General features: G+C 41.7%; 2 protein-coding genes across 14 annotated transcripts in view; one reads left to right on the top strand and one right to left on the bottom strand.

Moving 5' to 3' along the window:
- AKAP9 (A-kinase anchoring protein 9) overlaps positions 1–10825 on the top strand; it is a 110026-nt gene extending 99201 nt beyond the window's left edge. For 11 of the 12 annotated variants that reach the window (XM_057432766.1, XM_057432763.1, XM_057432761.1 and 8 more), the window contains 11 exons: positions 94–244; positions 1098–1763; positions 3445–3650; positions 4417–4525; positions 5356–5541; positions 5797–5997; positions 6377–6609; positions 7568–7653; positions 8416–8536; positions 9292–9431; positions 10227–10825. In XM_057432766.1, coding sequence (XP_057288749.1) covers positions 94–244; positions 1098–1763; positions 3445–3650; positions 4417–4525; positions 5356–5541; positions 5797–5997; positions 6377–6609; positions 7568–7653; positions 8416–8536; positions 9292–9431; positions 10227–10270 — 2143 coding nt within the window. In that variant the 3' untranslated portion in view covers positions 10271–10825. The remainder of the gene's footprint in view (positions 1–93; positions 245–1097; positions 1764–3444; positions 3651–4416; positions 4526–5355; positions 5542–5796; positions 5998–6376; positions 6610–7567; positions 7654–8415; positions 8537–9291; positions 9432–10226) is intronic. The other variant, XM_057432760.1, reaches the window with a different exon arrangement.
- Positions 10826–11978: 1153 nt separating this feature from the next.
- LOC130611722 (lanosterol 14-alpha demethylase) lies at positions 11979–22707 on the bottom strand. Of its 2 annotated transcripts, XM_057432753.1 has the most exons (10): positions 22350–22578; positions 21532–21630; positions 20320–20496; positions 16786–16912; positions 15473–15647; positions 15039–15158; positions 14401–14596; positions 13729–13824; positions 12901–13069; positions 11979–12226 (listed from the first exon to the last, which is right to left on the bottom strand). In XM_057432753.1, exons 1-10 carry the CDS (start codon positions 22500–22502, stop codon positions 12048–12050), a joined length of 1491 nt encoding a protein of 496 aa, XP_057288736.1. In that variant the 5' UTR covers positions 22503–22578; the 3' UTR covers positions 11979–12047. The 2 variants fall into 2 exon arrangements, with proteins under 2 accessions (XP_057288736.1, XP_057288737.1); XM_057432754.1 differs by lacking the exon at positions 20320–20496 and having other exon boundaries at positions 22350–22707.
- Positions 22708–22753: the final 46 nt, after the last annotated feature.

The raw sequence follows: 22753 nt of genomic DNA, 5'->3' as shown, positions 1-22753 counted from the left end.
TGCACAAGATGGAATAAATATCAAGTAACTAATGTCACCGTGATGGGGATTAGAGCTACTGTCTAATCCGGGAGTTGTCCGTTTCTCTTTTAGGACTGAAGTTAAAGAAAAGGCAGCTGAGCTAGATGTTCTCAAGGATACAATGGCCAGCGAACAGAAAAAATCAAGAGAGCTACAGTGGGCTTTGGAAAAGGAAAAAGCTAAAATGGAACGCAGTAAAGAAAGAGGAAGAGAAGAGCTTGAGGTATTCCATAATCCCAAGTGGTCCGGATCAGGGAGCACACAGTTATTCTTTCGGTTAACACTTCATCTCGGCTTACATTTTTGTCCAACGTGTGTCCTGTCTTCAACAGCAGTACTGTATCTTCTAGAGCAGGAGAAAGATGTATAGAAGCTGTGTGGCAAAGAAAGAAAAAGGCCCGATGTAAATTCCATTTAAATCAGTAGGAGTTTTACAACTACCAGTTTAGGGCCAAGATGAAAAGATTCTACTTTGTATAATAGAATCAGATATTCAAGGGGACAGGGCACTGCTAACATGGCTACACCTAGCCCCCACTGCAACTTAACTCAGAACAGAGTATTTATTATTTAAGGAGATACATTGTTTGTTTCCACTTTAAAAGTTAGATGTTTCTCCTCATGAAAATCAGACTAAGGAGTTTAAGACAAAATGCACCAGTAGCTTCCTTGAGTGAGGGAGAGGATATATCCTCATGCAAGTATTAAGACAAAAAAGCAATCATTAACACAGATTTATTTGCATCTTGAAATCTTAACTTCCAAAATTCACTTCTATAGTTTTAGAAAGTAAAGCAGTTGCCTTCAACATCAGAACTGCAGCTTTTTGTATCTCATTAAAAAGTATATGTCACAAATATCCTTTTATGAGATGATCCGGTCCTAGAATAGACACCTGTAATAGATTTTAATATTAGATGTAACTGCAGCATTGAGTATTGTCACATAATTGTGGCTAGCAAAACTGTTAAAAGCAATATGTGTAGAGGTAGCATACTTGCAATTTGCAGGCAGTAACACAGAAAGTGTACACAAATAGCTCTAATCAATCCTTTTCTTCTGTTTTCTCATGGAAGGATTTGAAATTTTCACTTGAAGATCAAAAGCAGAAGAACTTAGAGCTAACTAAACTCTTGGAGCAAGAGAAGCAGCTGTCAACTGATCTGCAGCAGAAAATTGAATCCCAAGAAGTGCTCAGTGCTGCCCAGCTGTCACACGAGCGGGGCCGTAATTCTGAGTTGCAGGTGCTTCTTGAGTCAGAGAAGGTTCGAGCTCTCGAAATAAGCAGTGCCCTAGAAAGGGAAAAGGAACTGTGTGCTCAGCTTCAAAGTGCTGAAGATAAGGGGCAAGCTGGAGCACCTAATCCGTCTGAGGAATTACTTAAAGAGCTGCAGAAACAAATGGATGAAAAGCATGTCCGTGTAGTGGAGTTAGTAAGTGAGATGGAGAAATATAAACTGGAATCTGTGCAAGTGAGACAGCAAATGGAAAAGGAAAGGCAGATCCAGAGGAAAGCATTACAGGTGGAACAAGATGCTAACATAATAGCACAGAAGAAACTCCATGAACTGGAGTCCAAAGTAGAAGACCTTCAGTGGCAGCTTGGAGAAAAGAAGCAAGAAGTTCTTAAATTAGGGAATGAAACAAAGAAGTTGCAGGAAATAATCCAAGAACTGCAGAAACAAGAGCAGGAGAATGGAAGGAAGGAAGCTGAAAGGACACCAAGCCACAATACAAATGAGGTACAGTAGGAGTGAGAGCAATGTGTAATACTGAACTGTGCAATTTAGCTTTTAACTCTTTTGATCAATTAACATTGTGTGTCACTGTGCCTTTAATCAATCTGTAAAATAGGCTGCAGATTACAAAATATGGGCACCAGGGAGAAGGAAAGCATTCCAGTTTTTCTACCTAAAACTGTTCACACACATCCTCTGAGAATGAAGCTGCAGAGATATGTAAGGAGGAGAGTGAGCAGGAGAAGTGCACCTCAGTGTACACACACACTTTGTGCCTCAGTACAGGAGAAAAATATTCCCTGCACGCAGTTGCAGGAATGAGCTGTTTCTGCTCAAGAGTGCTCCAGGTCAGTTCTCTTAATCTTTAGTTCATAAACCACAAGTGATTTTTGAAACATTTAAAAATGGTCTCCCAACAACTTTAATAATTAGAAAAGTAAGTAATCAAAAAGCAAGTGTGTGCATGAATATGTATGTGTTAGCAAACAAAATAGAAGAAATTAAGGTAAAAAAGTAGGAATTTAGACTAATTTTTATATGAATGAAAGTTGAAACTGCTGTTGCCTGTAAATTTTTTTCTCTCATAGAAAGTTTTCAGTTAATTTTGAATTCATTTTTAAAACTCTTCAGAAACTTCCCTATAAGATGTAGGTGTTTCTGGGTATCTGGTATGTTAATAGTCCTGGAGAAGGTTGACAGGAGACTTGCCTTTTTGCTGCCCATGTGTTTGCCATCGTTCCTTGCTTTTTGGTCTGTGGAGCCAGGAAGGAAATTCTTCTCTTCATCTAATTTGGCTACTGGCTTAAATCTTCTGAAGCATTAGAAAGTACCCCCAGCTAGAGGCAGGCTATTGAGTGTATTGATAACTGTGATAACATCAGCCTTCCTGTCATGCTCAGTGTGTGCTCCTTGCTCTTCTGAATGGAGGTAGCTGCCAACACCACGGTCAGTGAGCAGTCTTCTCTTGGATCAGGTTGGCAGTGGCTGTTGGGTTTTTCTCCTCGGCAGCAGGCAGTATGATCTGCTTTCCAGGATCTGCCCAGAGTTTCAGCTAATGAATCTCCTGCCACTTCCTGGGACATCTGCAACACCCTGCTTTTTTCCATTGGTACCACACCATGGTCTGATACCCAAAGGCACAGCAGTACGCTCAGGTTTCCTTGGAAGGGCTAACAGTTCCATGGCCAGTGTTAGTTAAGATGAGGAGAACATGTTCAGTTCTTCGCTTCACTTGTGGAAGCATCAGTTGTATGGTTGCCTGTGACTGTGGACTGATTTCCATGACCATAGTGGGCTTTTCCAGGCCTGATCCTCTGGCTATGAATTGGTCACCAAAATACATGGGCACAGTGGCCCAAATGCCATGCACAACTGGTACCGATACTGCTGGTGGAAGAAACAAAAAATCTTGGTGGCTTCCTGCTGGCCAAATCCATTGAATGGATTCACACTGTAGCTGTATGATGGCTAGATCTTAGCCAAGAGAAGCATCACACTATACCATTCACAAATAATAGTTTAGTGGTATGCTACAACTGTAGCATAGTGTTTCACACTGAACTCCTTCTTGTGTCAGAACTGTTTGTTCTTCAGTTCCTGGGTGTGTTTCAGAATCAGATGTTTCCGTTTTAAAGCACTGGACCACATGCATTCTATATGTATATAAATACATATTTATCTCCAGACTACCTGGGATACACCTAATGATAGAACAAGAAAATGGGTTCTCCAGCAGAAAATGGAAGGAGCCGAGACCAATGAATCGACCTATCCCACAGTGACGGGAGGAGGAGAGCTCTCTGCTGCTAGTGAAGTTCTGCAGAACGTCAGGCAAAAGCTGCAGAATGCATTTCCAAAGCTGAAGCAGTTGGCTCGGAAAGCTGCTAGCAGGTCAGACCAGTCTTCAGCTACTTGGTTTTGTTAATGCTGCTCTAAGTATTAGATGCTGCTCTAAATATTAGATGTTTAATATGGTCCTTTTTGAGTTACAGCAAAATTGTCTTTTTTTTTTTTTTTCCTCTGAAAAGTGGTAAGGTTTATTTGAGTGTTATGTAGGTAGATCATTTTAAAACAATTTAGTAAAAAACTGAAATAATTCAGTGTATCAGGACAAATGTAGGGATTACTGCTATGGATCATCACCCTTGCTTCTGTCAGAGAAAGAATTTCATGGTCAAGTGAAGTTGATTTTGATTCTTATTGTCTGAGGTTGCTATCTCATTAAGGCAAAAAAAAAAATAGCATGGTACCAGGTCCATGGGAGGTTTAAATCTGTTTTTATTTTGCTGTGATGGTGATTTACTATTATTTATTCATTCTGAAACAGTTGGGCAAAGGGGAATGTGTTACATCTTGAAAATATCTAAGGTTTTGCTCACACAGATTCAGCAAAGAGGTGGGAAGCAGGGCCACGTTTTGAAATGTGCTTCATGTAGAAAACATACTTTTCTCCAAATTAGTGGGAACCGTTCTGTGCAAAGTCTTTATAAAAATGGAGCCAGTTGCACTTAGGGTCACCGAGAAGTCTTGGAAACGTTGCCGCGTCCCCAGCCACAATGCTGAAGTGACTTGATAAAGTCACAGTGTGTGAAGTCCCATCAGGCTGGCTCAGGGTCTCAGACTGTACCTGCTCCTGAAACTCTTGCTTTTTGTTCAGGTTGCAGTTTGAAGCAGCAGATGATCAAGACTTCATCGCAATACAGAACGCTATCGAAGAAGTTATTTCAGAGCTGCAAAAACTGCCTGGGTTGTCCTATCTGGAAGAGGTGAGAGTGCAATGTTGTAACTGGTGGCAGAGTGGGTGATGTGAGGGGAAACCAGCAAGGAGTTGTTAAGTCTGTACTTTATGGTACACTGCTCCAGTGGGTGTTGTGATTTGAAGTGTAAAAACCTCTTTCCATTTGTGGTTTTTTTTTCCATTTTAATTACCTCAAAAGTGAATTTTCAACTTTCAAATTGAAACTTTTCCAGTTGAATTATAACTTTCAAATATCATGGCTTTTCTTTAATAAAAAAAAGTCTTCCTTTCAGCAGTATTTCTGTAACTGAGGAGACTTTGCTCAATGCTTCTCAATATTAGAACCAGCATTTAGTATTTACTGTATTTGGTGATGCAACACATTTACTTGACTGCCTTTTATTTACTAAGGGAAAGGCAGTTGCAGATTGAGTAGTGTGCACCTATGTAAAAAATGAAATGAGGTGATCTGTGACAAAGAATTAAGCAGTATGTGATTTTTTGACTGCTTGGCTAGGTCCTTACCTTCACATTAAGCAAGTGTTTTCAACATGACTTGAAAAAAGCTTTGAGGCTTTTCTTCTGAGTTAGATAAATCTTAAACACAGTAGAAAAGCTTTGCAAGTTGGTACAGTTGGTACGGTTGAGCTTGTGTTAAAACACTGTGCTGTGATATACGGGGTAAGAATAGATGAGAAGGTCACATTAATCTATAGGTTACATGTGCACCTATTTTCTATATAAAAGTCATTAAGAAGTTATGGTCATTATCTACAGAAGTTTTTCACTGTAAGCCAGTTATTTTCAAGTTGCAGCTTCAATCTAATACAAGTTTGATTTTATTTTTCTTCCTTCTAGCTGAAGCTAGTGCTGCCCCCAGGGACACCATCCAGCTCGCTGACTGAGAGGCTACTGAGACAGAATGCTGAGCTGACAGGCTTTGTCAGCAGGCTGAGCGAGGAAAAGAACAATCTGAGGAATGCTGTTATGAAACTGGAGGAAGAACTGAGAAGATACCAGCACAGACAACTTTCTGGAGACTATGTATGTCTGTAGTGGTGCTCATATGGTAACATATAGACAGGCATAAAAGCATTATTCATTGTCCTAGTCACCCAAGTGGAAGTGATAAAGCTGTCTGTCTGGCTTGGCTTCTTCTGCAGAGTAAATGGGCATGAGTTGTTCTTGTCCTGTGCTCAGTACATTTTTATAAGCTGTCCGTCAAAGCAGTGACTAAAATGATGCTGTTTTGAGTTTTTCCAAACTGCAAGGTTCAAATTCACTTTATTTTGTCTTCAGTCTTCCAGACACTCATCGGATGTTGGGGTTAATATCGATACTCTTGTTGCCTCCGAGAAGGAAACCTGGAACAGAGAGAAGCTGTCACTGCAGAAGTCTTTGAAACAAGCTGATGCGGAGCTCTCCAGGCTGAGAGCAGAGCTCAGGAGTGAAGCTTTCTTCAGAGAACTGGGATCAGATTCCGAGAACGCTGTTTTAAGGGTAGGAAGACTTTGCTGCCCACATAGTAACTACAGCTGCGTTTTTTTCATTTTGATTCGGGCCTGTTCTTCATTGTGTTCACTCTGCTTGTTCTAAGTAAACAGATACTAATTCAGGGTTGAAATTTTCATCCTCAGATACCTGGCTCTTAGTTTCTCTCCCCAAGAATGATCTGCAAGCACCGATGTTGTCTTTTAGCGTGTGTTCTATTTCTTGCTGCTCAGGTGATCCTCAAATTATGAAGCTACACTCAACAAGGGTCTTCTCCGTGACAAGAGAGAAATGAATAATCATGGAAATGCCTTAGCAGTAGCAGTGTCAAAACTCTTAGAACTGTAATTGTTCTTTGAGCTGATGGGGCCTTTTTTTCTTGTTGTAGAGAATTTATGGCAAATACCTGCGAGCAGAGAGCTTCCGGAAAGCTCTCATCTATCAGAAAAAGTACCTGCTGCTGTTACTAGGCGGATTCCAGGAGTGTGAGGAAGCCACACTGGCCCTCATCGCACGGATGGGCGGGCAGCCTTCCTACACAGACCTCGAAATCATCACACACCATTCGAAGGGGTTTACAAGATTTCGCTCTGCAGTCAGAGTGTCCATTGCAATTTCAAGGTGAGCTGGAGGAAGTTAAGATTTCAGACAGGTATCACTGTGCAGTTTAACACATCCTGTTCTGGCTCTCCAGTTAAATCTAGAACTTGCCATGTTCCATCTGTGTAAATTATACACTTTTGGTAGTCATGAATATAGTAGATGCTGTGTGGGGTAGAAGTTGTGCAGAGCATAGCTAAAATCTGTAATAGGAATAAGCAACCTGACTGTAGTTAAAAAGGGCTCGGTATTTGATACTCAAAAATGGATTAAAATTGGATAAAGCCATATTAGAAAAAAATTCTAATTCTAGGATATGCATTTACTTACAAAGGTATTTTCTGCAACATAATTTCCTTTAAAGGTTAAATTCTTACACAGAAGTATGATACAGGTTTATGAACTGATTTTATCCATCTGGGTGGTTCCTCAAAATCACAAGACTCTACGTCTCAGGCTGATGATGAGTAGAAATAGATGAAGATCAAGTGAATGTTACTAACGCGTGGTACTGCCATGTTGCTAGCAATCCCTCTGCACAAGTTTGAATCCCCAAGCACTTGTGCTTGCTACTGATCAGAGCTTTATGTGTAGTATAAATTCAAGATCCTATCTTTTTTACTCATAGCTTTCAGCAGTTACAATTTTGGGGATGCAACAGGGCAAAAAGTGTATTTAGTAAGATTTTGAAATGCTGATGCCCTGTTGCTTAGGTGCTCCAGCCATTTGCTATCCAGTGGGATTTACGCAGCACCTCTGGAATTGCTGGAAATGCAGAGGTGAAGCTGAAAGCAGATTTGGACAAAAGATGTTTTTCTTAGGGATGCATATAAGAATGTTTTCTACTTCATCTTCAGGTTTTAGATGTGCATCTGTTAATTTTGCTTGGTGTTCAAGAAATTCTTTTGTCTTCTAGAATACAAGCAGCAGAGTATTTCATTTAGCCTGAAATATTTTATTTTCTTTATTTGAAATGCAGAATGAAGTTCCTGGTTCATAGATGGCACAGAGTTACAGGTTCTGGTGTACTGAGTGTCAATAGGGATGTCTTTAGCCAGAACACAGGTAAATCATAGTCCAGTAATGGCTGATAAATGGTACCACAAGTCACACCACTGCTTAATGGGGATGGATTTTAACCTGTGTTTTCCTCATGTGGAAATGAATGGGGTGCTGTTCCCCCTTCCATTTGTTAGAATTGCTTGGATTAACCTATTTCTCAGGTTTCTGAGAGTTTCCATGCTCAGCACAGACACAAATCTATTTCCTTTCTCTTCAGTCTTGTTTTGCTCCATTGTGGGTGGAGTTTAAAAACTATGGCACTTTTGCCTATGGAGCGTGTTTGGAAGAGCAGTTTTAGCCACGTCATTTGGTTTCTCAGAAGCGATCTGCATCTCCAGATCTAAAAGGAGATGCCAAGGACAGGGATGGACAAGTGGCAATAGAGCCTATTGACCAGCCTTCCCTGGCCTTTCCCTCAAGAGCAGAAGTCTGTCGTTCTTCTGTTATAGCTTAAAGTTTGGGAAACCTGGTTTTCTGTTGGCTTTTTGGTAGGATCCTAACAGGAATCAAAAGCTTTTTTATTAATTCCTGGCTATCTGGGTCTGCACTAAAACCCTGTCCTGCTCAGCCTGGGGGAATTTTTTCAGTAACATCAGTGAGGCTGGGATTTCACCTCTGGTTTTCTCTGACACAGTCTGAAAGCGGTCTTCTTTTGTTAAACACCATTTTTGTGATGTGCAAACAGAAAACTCATGTTTGAGATTCTCTGTGAAGTGCAAAAGGTGTCACTTTGTTTAGTTTTCAAGGCATTGTTTTTTCTACTAGGTAATGAACTGCGGCCTGACTCATTCTCTGGTGGCATGGATCTTTATGGAGAGCAAAGGCATTCCTATAGATCCAGGTCAGACATGGAGTCTCCTAAATCTCCTGTAAACTTTCTACATAAGTACGTTTTATTTTAGATGATTATTAGCTATCAGAACACTAAATCATTGCATCAGTGCTTACTGAGAAGGTTTGTAATCTTTGGTGCTGTAAGATATTTTTTTACTTGTAATTTGTTACGTATTCTTGCAAAACATCTCAGTCCTTTCCTTTGCATTTACTTATCATGCTTATCAAGGCCAGAGCTTGCAATTACTTCTGTGCCTGATTCACAGCATCTTCTTGGAGCTGGTGGTAGATTTTAGCCATTGTGGGGTTTCATTTCTAAATAAACCACCTCAGCATTCTTCAGCTTGTGACAACCATAACAGTTCATTAGGGCAAAAAGGTTTAATCTGTTATGGCCACTTTTGACTTACAGAAGGTAACAAAGAGGCAGAATCCTGTAAAGGTGGCTGTGTCCTTGTTCATGCAAGCTTTTTAAATAGAAAAGCTAACTTGAATCTGCCACGGCTTCTGCTGCAGTCTCGCTAGGAATTTGCTGGTCAGTCTTTGTCCCAGAGAAATGCAGCAAGAAATCAGGTGCAATAGAAGGGAGAGGCCACTGGGAAGCGTGGTTTCTCTGGGGGAGGCAGTACGGTGGCGTGGGCAGTAAGCAGCAGGGAGATTACATGGGTCTGACATGCTGGCCACCATGTGGGTGAGTGAAGGGTTGGTGCGGTGTCCCTGCATACCACAGTTTGCTGCGTCTGCTGATACTTAACGTCTTACTTGAAGCTGTGCTTTTTGGACACATGGGTGTTGTTCTGCCCCCAGGTTTCCCAGTATGCAGGCGGACTTCAACCCAGCCTCTTTCGCCTGTTCTCAGCTGCAGAACTATGATCCTGAGAGAGCTTTAACAGATTACATCCACCGGCTGGAGGCCCTGCAAAGACGACTGGGCAGCGTGCAGTCAGGTGAGGGCTCAGGCAGTCCTCCCCATGACTCCTGAGTAGTGCAGGCGTGGTTCTAGTTGGAAAAGATGCAGTGGTTCTCCAAGATACGGAAGGAATTCTATTGTGTTTAGGCATTTTCAGCCTTAAACAAAGAGAATATTTTGAACAATTAAAGTTCCGAGGTAAAAAACTCATTCAAAAGAAAATGGTAAGATTCTTTGAAGGGAGACAGACATAGAAGTGTGTTTTATCAGTAACGTTTCCTCTTTCGCTGACCTCTAATAAATGTGCAGCAAGCATTCAGTTGGTATCTTGCTAAGACTTTAAGCTAGATGGAGAAAAATCACAGAATGGCTTGGATTGGAAGGGACCTTAAAGCTCACGGGCAGGGACACCTTCTGCTAGACTGGGTTGCTCAAAGTACAATCCAGCCTGGTCTTGAACACTGCCGGGGATGGGGCAGCCACTTCTCTGGGCAACCTGTGCCTAACTGCACCCAAAAGACTGGGATGTGGGCGTACAGGGGGAATTTCTCCTATCGCTTTCATTACAGAAGCTGCAGCTGGTTTTGTCCCACAGATGATGGTAATTCCTGTGCTGCAAAAGGAATGTAGCAGGAAAATTGTCAGATCAATAGGGCATTACTTATCAAACTTGATTTTTGTGGTTACTGTCGTAAAGTCTTTCTTCAGCATAAAATCCATCATTTGAGGGAGTTTTATCTTTCATGCTTGTTCAGCTGAGCAACGTATCATTGGTGAGTCCTTGTGTACTTATTCCAGGCAACCTTGATGAAAATCTGTCTCCATCTTACAGGTTCGACTTCCTACACTCAGCTGCATGTGGGTATGAGAAGATAATACCTCAGTTCCACCAGCTCCGGCACTGGCAGTGATGATGTTCATGGATTGCCTTCCATAAATCCATGCTCTTTCCCTGCTTTTTATCATGTGTATATTTTGGGACCAAGATGAATACAGCTGTACAATTATATTACAGGTCCATCCTGGCACACCCCACAGACTGGGATTTATGTATATAGGCACTTTGTGTTCATGCAAAAAACACCCCAAAACCAAACAAAAAACCACCCCGGAACAACCCAGCCCCCTCTCCCCCCTTAAATTACATGTATATTTGTGGAATGCTAATTTAAGTGATTAACTTATGAAGTGCGTATTTATCAAAAGGGTGCAAAGACAAAACATGTATTAATGAAATGGAGCTACATTCAGCAAAGTTTACTTGCACTTTTTCTGGCAAGGCTACTGAAGTTACCTGATTCTCGTACTATTTGCTACCGGCAGCGCAGACAGAATATCACTTGTAGAGACCTATTTTTGTAATGGTAGAAGTTTTGAATTTTATGGGTATTTTGTCAAAGTACTGAAATAAAGACAACCTCATGCTTCTAACCGTGTTCAAAAACCAATCCCTTGCTCCCCCCGCAAAGCTTGCTCCTACCTGCGCTCCTCCTCCAGCTTTACTTTTCACAGCTTCCAAACTACTGCTGCTCATGAGAGGAGGGGACAGCTACAAGCCCTTGTTTCTGAAGACCTGGTCACACCTGACAGAACAGAAAGGGAATATCCTGCACTCCCTCAGTTGCTGTGATGGGTACAAACACAAGGTTTTACAACAGTTACACTTGAGCTTAGAAGAGGAAAGATGGGCAAAGCTGTTGCTGCTGTGAGAACTGATACGGGGGGAGGCTCTCTGCATGAATGACCTCATGAGACAGAAAGTTAGTTTATTACAAATTTAGTTACAGAAGTTTTTCAGAATTGACAGAACTGAGCACAGAAAACTTCCACGAGAGGTTTGGTTTTAGATTTCATTCAAAGTTACTGTGAGCCAGAGCTCACGACCATTCATCTTGGCCACTCTTGACCCAAACGCCATATAACAATCCTGTGTGAGTCAGCGCAAAGGGGGACAAGATTCAGCTATTTCACTTCATTTGTGTCCATTTTATACACAGCCGTGTTATTTACAAAATTAATGTTGTTTGTATCGTCACACTGTTACTTTCACACACACTTACATCAAGCTTCCAAGAATCACTACTGTCAGAAGTACTTCTTAGAAAATCTTTTGTTGCATTTTACAACTGCTTCCAGTTAAGCCATTTAAATTGTTTATTCTCAGAAAAGACTTTTCTCTGAACAGTCTGCAGTCTCCCTACTGCTCAGCTGGACAGTAATATCCTTTTAAATGATCAGCATCCATCCCACTGTGGTGCTTGTTTTCTGACAGATTTCCTGTAGTTGGATGCAGAGGTAGGGTATGCAGGCTCACCCCCTGTTATGTGGGGAAAGTAATCATTATCTTCAGCTGTCTCCAGAAAAAAGAGTTCATGTATTTCTTCACCTCAGAGAGCTGGCATGCACCTTAAAAGTGTTACACCAATAGAAAAGACACTTTTCCTTTAAAAACACAACAAGAAATTTGTAGAACACGCAGTTATACACAGCAGCATTCAATGGTGTGGGCAAACAAGAAACGCAAAGACTTTGCACATGGTAGATTATGGTTGTTTCCCTAAGAGCAGTTTCCATTTGCCTCTCATTCTGTCACAATTTTAGTCAAGTCTGTTAGTTTACACAATTTAAATAAGTAGGGCTTTAGCTGCAGAATTTACGGTGACCTCCTTTTATACCTGATAATGGGCTTATTAGGAGTATGTATCATTGTTGTGTAATTTATAGTTGGAAAATAGCCATTGACGAGATCAAATTCATACAAGCGAAGCAAAGTAGACCAAATAGTCTTAATCTGAACATAAGCAAAGTTTTCTCCGATGCAGCGGTGACGGCCTGCAAGGGAAGCCATGAAAAGCAGTTAGAATACTTGGTTATTACGTCACCTGACAACAAGCTGGCTTTAAAGGTTTTATGCAGACAGTAATTGCTGCTTTCCAAACATGATGCTGCATGTACACCATTATGGAGCTCCATTAAAGTGTTGTTGGTTTTATAAGCTGTCACTGCAAAAACGAGACTTGAGTTAATTAGCAATGTGAATGAGACTATGCTGTTCTGTCCTCACCTGAAGCGTTAAATTTCTGTATCGCCAAAGGAGCTTTTGCAACACTGAGAAAAGATACCAGCTATAACCCTACTGTGGTGATGTCTGCAAACTGTTTTGGCAGCTGTAATTAAATGCAGACTTTTCCCTGCCTTAAACTGACTTTATAGTACCAGGCTTTTACCTTGACTTGAAAAGACTCGAGTCAAATTTCACACATGCTAACCTGAAGATTTGTTTTGACTGCTACTCTGAGTGACATACACAGCTATTACTAATGCAAAACTATCATCGGCTTCATGCCTTTAACAGCACTTCCACAGCAAGAAAGCTTTCAGGCAGGCAGTGAAAGAACAAGTATCTATTCTCAAAGGCTGCAGCATGGGGTGGTGCCGTACGAGATGACCAGTGTGAGCCACTTCCAGGGCCAGCCCTCAGGAAGGCAGCGCCTGTTCTTACTCACCAGCGCCAAATGGAACGTATGCAAACTTCTCTCCAGCGGCTGGGTTATCTTGGAGATACCGGTCAGGCTTGAAGTCTAGGGCATCTCTCCAGGAGTCCCTGAGTCTGTGGTTAACAGTGGGAGATACACAGACCTGATGGCCAGGGGGAATATTATATCCAGCAACAGTCTACAAGAGAAGAAACAAGATTCAACACGTCACAAAATTTCTCCATTTTTCTTTTTAAAGTGTTGCCTGAAGTGCTGCATCATGAGGCTTCAATTTCAGGAGAGGTTTTGGCTAAGCTCATTTAAAATTAATGTGGCCTAAAACTTTCCTGTTTTACTTGTACAGGGCACAGTGCTCAAGTAGCTACAGGAAGCTTTCAGCTGCTTTAACAAGGTCACAATGATACAGAAAGGGTTTTCTAAAAAAATGAATAAGCTTACCATGTATTGAAAGCATTTGCCATGAGGGGGCCATTCATTTAAAAAATTACTTGACATTCTATCTATCTTGTACAAACAGCAAGATTTCTTTCGGATTTACCTAGCTTGTATTAAGTGCAAGCCAAATTTTTTTAAGATAACTATTAAAAATACATGGCAAACACAAGATGTCTTTAAGTGGTAGAACCAATCTAAGCCTGAGTGAGACCAACAGCTACACTTTCTTCAGCCAGCTCCAGCTACAGGCCCACTGATGCAGCCCAGGCTGCCACTAACTTTTGTCCCTGCCAGTAAACACTGCTCCTTTGTGTTCTCCTCCTGTCAGAGGGGACACCCCTCACCTGGCCTTTGCCCACCCTACTGTAGGGAAGTGAAGCTCGCCCCAATGCCTGTACCTACCTGGGGAGTCCTGGCCATCCTCATCATGGTCATTATAGGAGGTCTAAGCCTTAACGTTTCTTTTAGACAGCGATCCAGCAAACTGAGATCCTTGAGCTGAAAATACAGAGAAAATCATGTATCAGGACAGACAAGTTTATGCAATGCAAACAAAATGGTATTTTATACCATTTAAAAACAAAAGAGTAAGCAGCTCATATTTGCACTTCATTAGCTACCCTTATCATTTCTTTTTTCCCCATTTGATTCAATTAAGAAGGGAAAAATCTCTGACCAGTGCCATGGAATATGACTAGTTTCTTACTAATTTGTCTCAGGAGTGTTTTCTGATGCCTAATTAAAGAACAAGGCCACACTGCATCCCTTTCCTCACTGGGAATATGAAGATCCTCCTCTACAGAACAGTCATTTCTTAAATAGACATCATAGAAACCGTAATTTCCTTAGTCAACACTGGTTAAAAAAAAAATGGTGGCAACCTAAAATTTGCTTTGGGAGGAGACAGAGGAGATAAATTGCCACATAGATAGATAGTGTTATCACAGAATGACTGCACCAGATCATGATTCTAACAAAAAACATGTGACTATATTTGGGTTTGGTTTGTTTTTTTTTTAAATAATCATCTAAAAGCATAAAAATACCCAGTAGGAATAATGTTAACACACAAACCTGGTCATAAGTTAATGGTGGCAGATCATCCCCACAGACTGCTTTTTGTTCTGCATAGCACTGCTCTTGTATGGATTTGTCTCTGGCTATGAAGAAGCCAAGCCAGGCGCTGGTGGTGGAGGATGTGTGCTGCCCCGCCAGGAGCAGCCCGATGAGCATCCCAGCAATTTCATCATCTGTCAGAGGACGCCCATCCCTGGGTTGAGGGGTGTTACATTAGAGCTTCATTTATCAGGTTTCCAGTTACAGAACCACTTACAATTTATTCTACTGCTTTTCTCCTCCTTCTCTTTCGTTGTCTACCCTAAATGGAGCAGTGAAAGATCCAGGGATAGGAAGAAAGGTGAACAGAGGGAGAGAGACTCTCTAGGAGCGTGGAAGAAGATCATGACCCAACAGCCAGCAAAGAGAAAGGAAGCCACCTTGTGAACACTGATGAAAATCTCAGAACTCTGAATACCCATTTACTACGGTGTTTAAGTTGTTTCTGAGAATACAGCTAGGACCAATTGCTGGCAACTAAAGCAGCTCGGAACATGAGGGAATATTTCTTACTCTTTGGAAAATCATTTTAACTGAAAAGATCAAAGCTAAAGTAAAACATCTATAAATGACAAGTCTTCAAACCCTTGGCTTACTTGTACGAAGCATCTAGTAGAGTTTGGAGCATGTCATCCTCCTTTTCCTCAGACTTTCGACGTTTCTGGATAACCTTGTAGAAAATATTTTTTATTTCTCTGTGTGCTCGGTCTCGACGCCTGCAATTCAAACCACTTCTATTAGCAACTTCATACAAAATAACACACAAAATCATGGAATGGTTTGGGTTGGAAGGGACCTTAAAGATCATCTAGTTCCAGCCCCCCTGCCAGGAGCAGGGATGCATTCCACTAGACCAGGTTGCTCAAAATGCCTATAAGGAGTTATTGGGATGTCCTAGAATAGCTTATAAACAAGAAACTGGGGGTGGGGTGGGGGGATGGAAGGGGAACAGGAAAGTGAACAGAGGAATCAAAACAACAAAGAGGTTTAGATAAAATGATTAAGTTGCTTCATGTGTCCTTTCTGGTACCTGAAGCTCGGCAGAGGAAGCCAACCTGGCAGAAGCCAGGCAGCATGAGTAAAACCCCCATCCAGGTCGGCATACAGCTGAGCCACCTTCTCATTCAGCAAGCCTCTTATTTCTTTCCCGTGTAAGCAGTGACTTGCTGTCAAAATGATAAGTTCTGAAAGGGCTTCAAACAGGTCTGAAGGAAGATTTGAAAAAATGTTACTGAAGATGCATTTCTGGCAAGATGTTATGTTCTATGTATTTATTTTGTGGAAAATAAGTACCTGGACACAGACAAACAGTTTTAAATAGCGTTGTAGATTGTTTTACTAGGAGAATGAAGAAACATCTGATTTTAAATCTCTGTGTGTCTATCAGGTCTCTCTTGAAGCAACTTGTTACTTAGAAAAAGTTGTTGAAATCTATGATCTAAGTTGTTCCTTTTTAGAAATTTTTCTAGGAGAGCTAATAATCCTTCCAAAGCAAGCCATGCAGCGCAAGCTCAAACCTTAAGCAGAAATCATCAACCTTGAAATTCAAATCCATGGGAAACCAGTTAGTTTTGCTGCCCCCTGAAATATTTTTATACAATAGTATTGATACTTTATAAAATCACAGATTCTATTAACTATTACACATAAATTATATACTTACAAAATAAATATTAACCATAGTACAATATGTAAGTATTCCATCTATTTCCAAAAGAAAGATTGCATGTGTAACTATAAATATATAGTTACAAATATTTATTATATATATAAAGATATATTTATGTTTAAATAACTTACATTTCTGACACTGCTATGCCACTGCAGGCTTGCAACTATGGTAATGGGCTATGTCTAGCAGGTATGTTGTGAAAGACAGGTGGGAAATGAAAGAGGAATTCCACTGAGATCACTAACAACCCTATCAGCTTTGAGAATCCGGCTTTTCAGTGCAGAAGATCCTTGAGCTGAGACCTCTGACGAGCTCTTAGAAGCAAGAGCAGTATTTTTTCCAAGGGACTAAGGGGTTATGCTGAGCCCACTCGTATCATTCAAAATAAGCCTGATTCAGCCAGGCAACAGGTACGCTCTTTGAGGTGACTAAGAAATCTAAACATAGTCCTTCACTCCTGTCAATGATCTTCTGAGCAGCTTTATTCTCCAATAGCCTTAACTTTGATTAAACAAAATCTGCATTTTGCATTTCTTCTTATGTTTGTACAATTTTACCTATGTCATTCTTCATTTCTATAATATTACAGAAAATCATTTACAAAAACATACTGTATTTGCCTTAACATCTTCCCAGAAAATCAGAGGAAAAATGCATCTGATTTTACTTACTTTTTTCTCCACTCTCTCCCCACGCTCTGAAATACTCTCTTGTTTCTTCTTCAATCACCGATACATGCTGTTTAAACTGGGCAATGTTTAGGCCAGTTTTGAGCATCTTCTTCTGTTCCAAAAATACCTATAGGAACCAAGACATAAAAATTAATCGGTACAAAGATCATCAGAATGTAATTAACAACTTATTATCATTTGTACTGTAAGAACATACAGAAGTAAAAAGAGATTATGATTAGGACTGCAGGCTACAACGGATACTCAAATTTAATTAATAGGTAATATTCTGGTTTCCACCACCTTTGCTTTTTAAGCAAGTTAGCAACATCCAAGTGAAACACTAGCTCGAGGGAGCTGCAATTCTCTTTTGCAATACCAAAGCAAAAAACAGTTTTAGTACCATTGTTAAACCTAATCCCTGAAGATACAAGAAGCATTAAGGACTGAAACACAGAATTCACTCTAGATCTTTAGATACATAATCAATCACGAACATAATCAGGTCTGTCCTTGCAAAGTCTGGATTCAGCCTGTGATCCTCGTGATGTGGCCTCCTTGCTTTCTCCCCCCTGGAGCGTCTGCATTCTCTCATGGAGTAATTAATACCTTACCTCTGGTCTAGAGGTGCACCTTTCCTTTATGAGGCCCTCTGATTTCACTGCCCAGAAAGTCAGACAAAGAAACAGGAAGCAAACTGCTTCCTAGGAAAATGGTGAGCTTCATGTCTTTCTTACCTCTTCCTTTTTTAATTTGTATAGACTCATAGCTAACAAACCTACTGGTATAAAGCCCTTTATTGTATGAGAACCATTCACTGGATTGACAAAATGTTGAAAATTATTCAACCCATTTTTAAACCCAAATTACAAATGAGACCGTCTGTCCTATAATTCTGCACCATACCTTTAGTAATATACGAACAATTGTCTCTCCACCAAGGGCTCTGGATGTCGTATGAAGTTTTTCACAAACCAAAAAGGTACAAAAAGAAAGGTTACTTCCTGGAAACTTCTGTTTTCAGAATGTAGTGGGGACTCCAACAGTCTATCAGATCATACACATGCCACAGAGCAGAGAGACAAGCACATTTTCCCTTGCAACATGCTAGCCGATCTCCAGCTCAATGAGACAGGAATGGCACACAGGAGTGAACACAAGCTTCTGCCATTTCAGCTCCTCATGACACAATACCGTCTGTATACAGACTTGGAGGGAGGAGACAGACAATGAACTTGTGTTGACATATAGACTATGCATATTAACAAGCAATTATCAGAATTACTGGTAAATAAATTCTTCCTTTTAAAGAGTAAGGGGCAATTCTTCTAAAAACATGACTGAAAGTTACTATTATACTGAAGAGAGAGAGGCTTAGCAGCTTGAGCAGAAAGAAAGGAGCCTGAAAAGTTCTGGATGACCCATCAATGGCAAAACACCAAAAAAAGTTTAAATGGCTCTCTAAATGCCTTCCCCCACTAAAATGTTTTTGTTTCAGTAGATGTCTGAAATGAAATCGTGGTGGTAGCGCTATGCAAGAAAACAGCTCACCCCTAACAGGTCTTCTGGCCAAACTGGACATAGCACCTCTCTAGCTTCACAGAGAGAAACCTACAACTAGAGCTAACCAGTCTATGTCAATAGCAAAGCCCCTGCAACTCCTAGCTGTGGGAAAAGATTAAAAGGATGAAGTCCTCCTAGTGTCAAACGTATGATTTACGTAGATGTATCGACAGACACCCAAGACTTGCTGAGTAATATGAAAAGATTAATATTTTGACTACAACAGAACTCAAAAACATTCTAGGGAAAAAACTAGGGTAACTATAAAAAGAGCAGTACACAGTGGACCACTGAGGTAGGTCCTAAAGAGCATAGTTGTGAGAAATGCCCATTTCCAAGGAGCTGATAGAACGTTCTATAAAACTCCTGAAAGAAGAAATTAGATCCCATCAAAGAAGTAGCTCTTGAATGAAGACAGACATTCAAATCATCTGTACACTGCAGTGTACAGTAGAAGGCAAAACACCTGTAAGAACTGGATGAACTTTCACAGGATAAAGGACAAATCAGCACCTTTCAGTTTCAAGCAGGCATCCCACAACAGTCAGAGGCCAAAGAACAAGCACAACACAGTGAAAACCTGGCTAACTCTGCAGTCTGCGTCTGATTCATAGACACTTTTCTGAAACTAGTCTAGACCAGAGAAGAACTGAAAACTGTATTGCAGAGTCATGTACCCTCTACACTCTAGCACCTCCAAAACGCATCCACAACTCCCTCCCTTTTTGAGGAAGGCCTCTTACTGGCAGAACTAGTAAGCACAAGTCTGCTAGAATGGCCTCACTAATGGAAGAGGTCTCCCAGGACATAAGAGACAATCTCCTGCTTGTTATTCAGGCTGCAGTCCTGCTGGCTTCATTCACAAAGTGATGAGAAGAGCTCCTCAAGACCATCAAGTGCAAAAAAACCCTCCACCCAAACAACCAATCCTCTCTTTTTTACTAATTTACAAAGTGGCAAATTGTTAGTAGTCAGTTTTATATGAGATTTTCAAAAGAACAGGGTAAGAGGGGCTGGAACTAGATGATCTTAAGGTCCTTTCCAACCATTCCATGATCCTACAGGAACAACATACAGATTTTGTGGATCACTGCAAAATGCAAGTGTGGAGGAGAAGAGACTAGTGATTACTGGTCCACAGGCACATAATTAAGAAGGCAACAATCACTGCATGAGGGAATGAAGAGGCATGCTAAAGAGGAAAAGTATCAACGGCCACAGAAACTTATTACCAGTCAACTTACTGGCATTCATACGAACAAAATCAAGTCGAACTGAAAATCCAAACATAAAGCATGTCACTATGGTGTTTCTGCCACCAGACTGCTCTGCTGTACAACAGGCTGCTGATGTCAGCATACACCAAACCCAGAGTCCCAGTGGAGCAAGTCTGTCCACAGAAAGTTAGTTTCTGCAGCTTAGGAGTCTGTCATGGCAGACAGCATGCACAAACGAGAAAGCAGCCAATGCTGCACTTGGAAACAGCCACTGTGCTTCCAGACCCATGCAGCCTGTATTATGCAAGCACCCACAGAATGATTTCTGTCTAAGCAAGACAAATCTTGTGGTGCAAACAGTCAAATTAATACTCCTGCATCTAGACCTGGCATGGCAGAAACGAAAAATTATCACTCTTACAAGCCTCTCAGAAGGAAGATCTGAAATTGCTTGTAAGGGAAAAGCAGGTGCAGTCAGTCGCATAATGTAAGGGAAGGAAAGAGACTCGCCTACTAGTTTTAAATCTATGGTGGGATTAGATAGTTTCAAGAACATAGCATCTAGACTGACAAATGGCCAGGTGACAAAGCAAGCAACCTAAACATGTTCAGTCTTGGTTATCGACCTGAGATCATTTACCAACTGCAATATGCCGCAACTGCATACAAACACCCAACTCCACCTCATAGAGCAAACAGCTCAGGGCTGCCTACTCAGAATGTAAATTAAGCTACTTTTATTTAAAATACATACCACATTAGGGACATCATAAGCAACGCCCTTGCCAAAAACTGGCGTGGTTAACCGAGAGTACACATCCTCTGCATTCAAATCTTCATTTTTACTGTTGAAGAGTAGAGCAGCAGCATCACTACCCAGTAAATATGTGAATGTCTTGCCAACCATAGTGAAACTGAACACGGGTCCATACTAAGAGAGAAAAACAAACAAACAAAGAAAGTTTATTTTAAATAAGAACATTACAAATCACTAAATTGGTGTCTCTTTATGTACAGGATTCCATAAATCACTTTCTCTCCTTAAAAGTATCCAGCGACTGAAAAAGATGGAAATATCTTAAATCACATTTAAGTTCTGTTCTCAACATACTTACTAGTAATACCTAATGTTGTAACAAACACGGAAGATCTTGCACATTTTAAAACCATTTAGCTTAAAAAAATACAAGTAAAATATCAGTTAAAGTACAAAAACCAGGAGGGATATTACAGCACATACAGCCTTTGGTAATTCACAAACACTGTTACAAAAATTCCTGAATTTGGAATTATGCATAGGAAATTAAGAGCAAGATTTTCAAGTGTAAAGGCCATGTCCAGCAGATCCTCATATACTAAATTTGCCTCTCTAAGCTAAGCAAGCTAAGATTTAAGCTTATGACTCTAAAATATTTTAAGACAATGTGAAACAGATCAAGAAATCTTATTTCAATGGAATGGTCTACTTCCTTAGTCCAGTCCTTTTGGGCCGTCATAGTATAAAACCTATTGAAGTTTTATAGGCCAGCCTGCTTAACATTGGAGAGGCCTTAAAACTCATCAAATTGCCTACACAGTTGGTCAGCTGCATTCCAGCCTGGTCTCAGATTAGTTAAAGAGTGAGATTTAAAGCTCCCAGGTAAGGCAAGAAACCATGTCATGAAAATAGCTTTTTAATTAACTTATGATTCAGCATTATCCAAACACAGAGATGTACTTTTTTTTTGAATCTGAATCACAAAAGGGATGTCACAAAATACTATTTTTCTAACAACAGTGTACATAAAAAGATCTGTAGAAACCGGAGCCTATGGTGCATTCATTGTGCACATTGTGCAACACGTCCCTATTCCATATTCAAGGTGGTAAATGAGAATTAACCGATTTTAAACAGGCTCCTGATGCAGAACTGGACAGATAACAAACGTTTTAGCAGATGATCAGCTGATCATGGGGGGGAATGTACCTTGTCATAAGCATTCTCCAAAAATTCAATGGGACTTTTCCCAAATGCGATTGCATGTCCAAGGAAAGGGATGCTTGACGAAATATACGGTGGGTATTTCTGAGGAAGAAAAATAAAAATAATTATTGATTTTTCTTCAGAGAGCAATAAAATCGTGTCCCTTTACGTAAAAACCCAGCACAGAGGAGGCTTTATCCGTGTTTTGTTTAAACACTTCTCTGAAAAGGCCAACTTCGGACAACTGATTATTTTTTGAAATAGAGTAAGAGTGGGCCACATTGAAAAGCAGTAGGGGTTAAAATAAAACCAATACGATGGTTTCTCTTGCCAACCTGCCTCAGAAAGGCAAGCACAAAGATGGTGCAATGGGAAAGAAGGCAATCAGAAACAGAAGCGTTGACGATTTGTTAAACAGTCCCCAAAGGCACGAACTTCAGCCTAGCGATGAGTTTCACACACGCGTGGGAGCCTTCGTGCAAGCTGCTCTGACGAAAGAGTCCAGGGCACGGCCGCTGCCTCTACCAGACACGAGCTCCAGACGCACGCTCCGTGCGGTACCAACATGCGGGGCGGCAGGACACGCCAGCGCCACGCTCCCTCAGAACCCGCGCCTGGGGCGGCTGCTGCGAACGCTCCCCCTCGCCAGAGCCCGATCCCACCGCCCGGCTCCCTCCTCTCCACAAGGGCTCTCCTCAGGTGAGAACCACTGCTCCCCCCGTCCGTCTGTCCCTCCTCACCCTCTCCCTTGCGCTCGCCCCACGGCGCCCACCCCTCAGTGGGGTCCGGGCCCCCGCCTCTTCCCGACCTGAGGCGCCTACCTTGTGCTCGGAGCCGACGTGCCGCCGGTAGCTCAGCTGGAACAGGTAGCCGAGGCTCAGCACGAAGGCGGAGGCGGCCAGCACCAGGGACAGGGCGTTGCCGACCGCCACCCGCTCCAGCAAGGACCCGCCGACCTCCATCAAGCTCAGCATCGCCTCAGCACCCCGCACCCGGCACCGGGCTGCGGGCACCCGCGCGACTGAACCTGCCCCACGCGCGCCGCGGGGCGGGGCGGTGCCTGCGGCAGCCACGCCCCCTCCGCGCTGGGCTGATCTCTGCCCATGTGACGATGCCCGGCGCCGGAGCCAACCGGCGGCCGCGCTCCGCGGGGTGACGGCATCTGCCGGGCAGCGAGGGTCGCCATTGGGCGGGCGGGGGGCGGGGAAGCGGGGTCGCGGGCGGT

This window comes from Pezoporus wallicus, unplaced genomic scaffold, assembly GCF_028554395.1.
Source record: "Pezoporus wallicus isolate ANWC-B61680 ecotype Strahan unplaced genomic scaffold, APGP_CSIRO_Pwel_v1 scaffold_2584, whole genome shotgun sequence".
Taxonomy (NCBI): Eukaryota; Metazoa; Chordata; class Aves; order Psittaciformes; family Psittacidae; genus Pezoporus; species Pezoporus wallicus.
The sequence above is the reverse complement of the archived record's forward strand: the minus strand, read 5'-3'. Positions and strand labels throughout refer to the sequence as shown.

Excerpts from the sequence above, each read along its gene's own strand:
- LOC130611722 (XM_057432753.1), bottom strand. The coding sequence starts at position 22,502 with ATGCTGAGCTTGATGGAGGTCGGCGGGTCCTTGCTGGAGCGGGTGGCG. Across the intron at positions 16,913-20,319 it reads CTTATGATGTCCCTAATGTG|GTATTTTTGGAACAGAAGAA; the intron begins GTATGTATTTTA and ends TGGTTCCTATAG. Across the intron at positions 12,227-12,900 it reads ATACGTTCCATTTGGCGCTG|GCCGTCACCGCTGCATCGGA; the intron begins GTGAGTAAGAAC and ends CTTCCCTTGCAG.